Source organism: Palaemon carinicauda, chromosome 9 (assembly GCF_036898095.1).
Source record: "Palaemon carinicauda isolate YSFRI2023 chromosome 9, ASM3689809v2, whole genome shotgun sequence".
NCBI classification, from domain to species: Eukaryota; Metazoa; Arthropoda; class Malacostraca; order Decapoda; family Palaemonidae; genus Palaemon; species Palaemon carinicauda.
This window is the reverse complement of record NC_090733.1, coordinates 9,430,648-9,434,585: the sequence shown is the minus strand read 5'-3', so window position 1 is coordinate 9,434,585 and position 3,938 is coordinate 9,430,648. Positions and strand designations below refer to the sequence as shown.

The 3,938-nt window shown below is 39.1% G+C and overlaps 1 protein-coding gene across 1 annotated transcript; it reads left to right on the top strand.

Moving 5' to 3' along the window:
* The first annotated feature begins 3,125 nt into the window (after window positions 1-3,125).
* Window positions 3,126-3,578, top strand: LOC137646262 (uncharacterized). The gene has a single exon (XM_068379381.1). It carries the CDS (start codon window positions 3,126-3,128, stop codon window positions 3,576-3,578), a length of 453 nt encoding a protein of 150 aa, XP_068235482.1.
* The last annotated feature ends 360 nt before the right edge of the window (window positions 3,579-3,938 follow it).

The following is a 3,938-nucleotide window of genomic DNA, read 5'->3' as shown; positions in this document are numbered from 1 at the left end:
TCTTGGGCCCACCTTCGCCAATATTTTTATGTGTCATCTTGAGGAGCAATTTTTAGACCAATATCCTTTGCTATTTAGACCTATATTTTATAAACGTTACGTAGATGATACGTTAGCTACTTTCAAGCAAAAGGAACATGCTGCTGGATTTTTAGATTTCATCAATAACGTTCATCCAAACATAAAGTTCACTATTGAGGAAGAAGAAAATAACAAGTTACCATGTCTTGACATTAACATCTCAAAAGGGCAGACACGTCTAGAAACAAGCGTATTTAGAAAAAAAGACGTTCACTGGTTAAGGCACCAGTTTTTTTAGCTTTTGCTTTTGTAATTTTAAGTTATATGCCGTAACAACCCTGATATGCAGGACACTTTACCTTTCGTCTGACTGTACATCCTTTCATAATGATATAGTCTTTTTGAAGCAGCATTTCAAGGATAACTGTTTTCCAACTAAAATATTTTATAGATTAGTTAACAATTTCTGACCAAACATTACCAACCTAAACTTCAAGTTCCTAGAGTACCAAAAATGATTTTCTATGCTTGTAAACTCAGGGAAGTTTCACGCAGGAAAATTTCACTCAGGGAAATTTCACTCAGGGAAATCTCACTTTTCCCTGTGCAACTTTGAATGACTGTTCGTGGTAAATCCAAAATTTGTAATTAAATTTCGGTCACTAATAGAGGCGTACACGTTATAAAATAATAAGAAAATTAAAATGAGGAAGTTTCCGTCAGAAACAATAATTTTGGGGACACCTTTTCTATGTTAGTAACAAAAGAAAACAAAAGAACCAGCGGTCCATCTCCCGCCACCCCTCTGTCAAGCGCTTGGGAAGGGGCAGGTGGGTCTTTCAAACAGTGTTAGGCGTCAGGAGCAGACGTGTTTGAGAGAATCCACATCGACGACTTTAAGTTGGAATTATAATAAGGTAAGCATCACAGTGTTCTGAGATTAAGAGACGAAAAAGGGCTGTCAGGGTTCCTGTTTAAATAACAATAGCTATTAGGGTTGCTAATATGATGAAATATAGACACATGAAATAAAGAGGGGTGTGCTTGTGTTAACGGTGGCGTACCCTCGGCAAGGACTTGCCCGCGGCCCATGAGGGGATAGAGCTGGACAGTCTTTGCAGTGGACACAAACAAAATTGAAAGTAAGAGATGTTATCAAGAGTTCTTTACAATTTAAGGAGGGAAAATAGAGCTCGTAAGGGATTAAGCTAGATAAAATATGCCACAGACCGAATAACTATTTAGTGAAATTCTCTCATGACTTTATGATGTCTATTAATGCTTAGTGCTTATTTCTTAAAGAGTCGGTATAGCAGAACCAAGGGATTCACCCACCTAGTATTACGAATTTTGTAATCAAGTTATTATACCAGAGGTCTTTATTGGAAATATTAATACAAATGTGTAACATGCAAGAAATAGAATACAAAGGAATCACAATTACTGAAATTATAGCAATAGCAGTTTCCAATAATGTTGTTTGAAATGTGTAGAGAATAGGGTTTTTCTTTAAATATGTTTTTTTTTTTTATTAATTGAAGAATTGTCACCATATGAATTTCTCATTGTATGTAATTTTTCCAGTGACCTTCGACTAAATAAATAATTCAAAATGTCGACGAGTACTAAATAACCCACAAAGAAGAGCCGCCCAGCGAAAGTCAAATTTTGTTTCGTTTTGTGGTACAGCGTGGGTGGAAGTCTGAAGGAGCACGTGGTCCCTCTGGAAAGCTGAAGAAAATAACAAGTCGTCTGCCGACATCATGCAACAAGCTAAGTGGAAGGAAGAATAAAATATAAATAGGCGCAATTAGGTATTATCTGCTTATGTTTAAGATTGGTTTCTGTCTACACGAGTGAAAGATTTCATTCACAGGACCCAGATTTATGAGGGTATTAAATTTTCGCAAGTTGCAATGCGTGATTATCTTATAAATATAAGATATAGACGAAGTTCTTCGAGGAAATTGTCCTGTAGTGTAATATTTTTTGAAGTGACAATTATTTTTTTTCTTTTTTATTACAGAGGAGTTGATGTTTGATTAAGAATAGCATGGAAATTTTGCATTTGAACTTGAGTAGTTTATTTATAAGGCAAATATCTCGAAGGTGAGCAGGAACAAATGTGTGTAGTGCATTAAGACTTGGAGAAAGTCAGAATGTTGTGTTCTCAGGTCATTATTCATGTATTTTGAGTTGATTTAGTAATATCTGATCGTCGAGGGAAACCTTGTGGAATTTTTATAATGTGGTCCCTTGATTCTGTATTGGTTTGGGTATAATCATCTATAGGTCCTCATAACTGGTTTAGGTTAATGGTATCACAGGTTTGCTTTAATACATAAGTTTATTCTGTGTGTGGCATGAAAATATTTCTTGGAAGGTCCAATTTAGAACCCATTCAAATGAGAACTTAGCACATAACGTTACGGTTACCCAATTTAACTTTACTAATTTGTGGATTATCTATATGAAGAAACCATTTCCAACGTCGGTTACGGGCGCTGTAATCATAAGCCAATGGTCACTAGAGTTCTCAGTTTGACAGATGTTAGTTTGCTGCTTGCTGCATGGTATTAGAACTTAGGTATAAGAAGGAGGGATTTAGCTATTTCAGGTAGGAGTTCTTTCAGGTAAAGGCTGGGATATGTCAAATAGAAGTTATTTCAGGTAGGAGTTCTTTCAGGTAAAGGTTGGGATATGTCAAATAGAAGCTATTTCAGGTAAAGGCTGGGATATGTCAAATAGAAGTTATTTCAGGTAGGAGTTCTTTCAGGTAAAGAATGGGAGATGTCAAATAGAAGTTATTTCAGTTAAAGGCTGGGTTATGTCAAATAGAAGTTATTCCAGGTAGGAGATCTTTCAGGTAAAGGCTAGGACATGTCAAATAGGAGTTCTTTCAGGTAGGAGGCTGGGCCACGAGACATTGATACATTTAGGGATTGCTCTCTAGGCTTAGAGGATTTAGGCAGTCGCAACATAGGTACTGTTAGTGGTCTTCATTGAGTAGAGCAGGTTTTCAGCCATTCATCGGTTAGGTCAGCCACGATTCAACTAGGGAATTTTGTCAGCTCATAGGGAGTGCTGGAACGGGGCCTAGGAAAATGGAGACCCTAAAGGTTGCGCAATTGAGAGAGGAATTGGAAGTTAGAGGCCTCCCAAAAGGAGGGAACAAGTCTGAATTGTGTCAGCATCTAAGTGAGGCCCTAGAGAAGGATGGCGTAGAGGTACAGGAGTTTTTGCAGGGACTTGGGGTTAGGCAGGATAGTGGGGATAATCAGGGCCATAAGGTAGGCGAGTGCACTGAAGAGCCCAGGGAAGAGGAAGGACACTTAAATTTGGGGGATAGCGCATCAGTCATTGGTATGCAATCTGTTGCTTCCGGGAGATCTCAGCAGTCGAGCACAAGTTCTACTGGGAGCAGACGTGTATTATTAGCTGCTTCTAGAGCCAGGTTGGCAGCACAATTACGGGTGATGAAGGAGATAAACGTCATAGAGCGAGAGGAAGCAGCACTAAAATCTAAGAGGGAGATGGAGATAAAGGCCATAGAGTGAGAGGAAGCAGCGCTAAAATCTAAGAGGGAGATGCTCGGTTTAGAGGCAGAGTTAGCTGGAGTGGAGGCAGAGGAGAAGGCCTTAAGAGAACTGAAGGAGAAGGAAAAAGAAATAACTCACATCCATAGGATAAGGGAACACACAAACCCTGATGTAAGCGGGAGTGAGAGACCCATGCATTTGAATACGGAAGCGCCCGAGATTGGGTTAGGTGGATGCTGTTGCTCGGGCGGGAATGACCAAAGGGACTTGAGCAATAAGGAAGTCATGCAGGTGCTAATCTCTTGCTGCCTTAAAAGCTTGATGCCCAAGCAGGATATAGCTAAGTTTGATGGGGATCGTACAAAGTATTTTAAGTTC

Excerpts from the sequence above, each read along its gene's own strand:
- LOC137646262 (XM_068379381.1), top strand. The coding sequence starts at position 3,126 with ATGGAGACCCTAAAGGTTGCGCAATTGAGAGAGGAATTGGAAGTTAGA.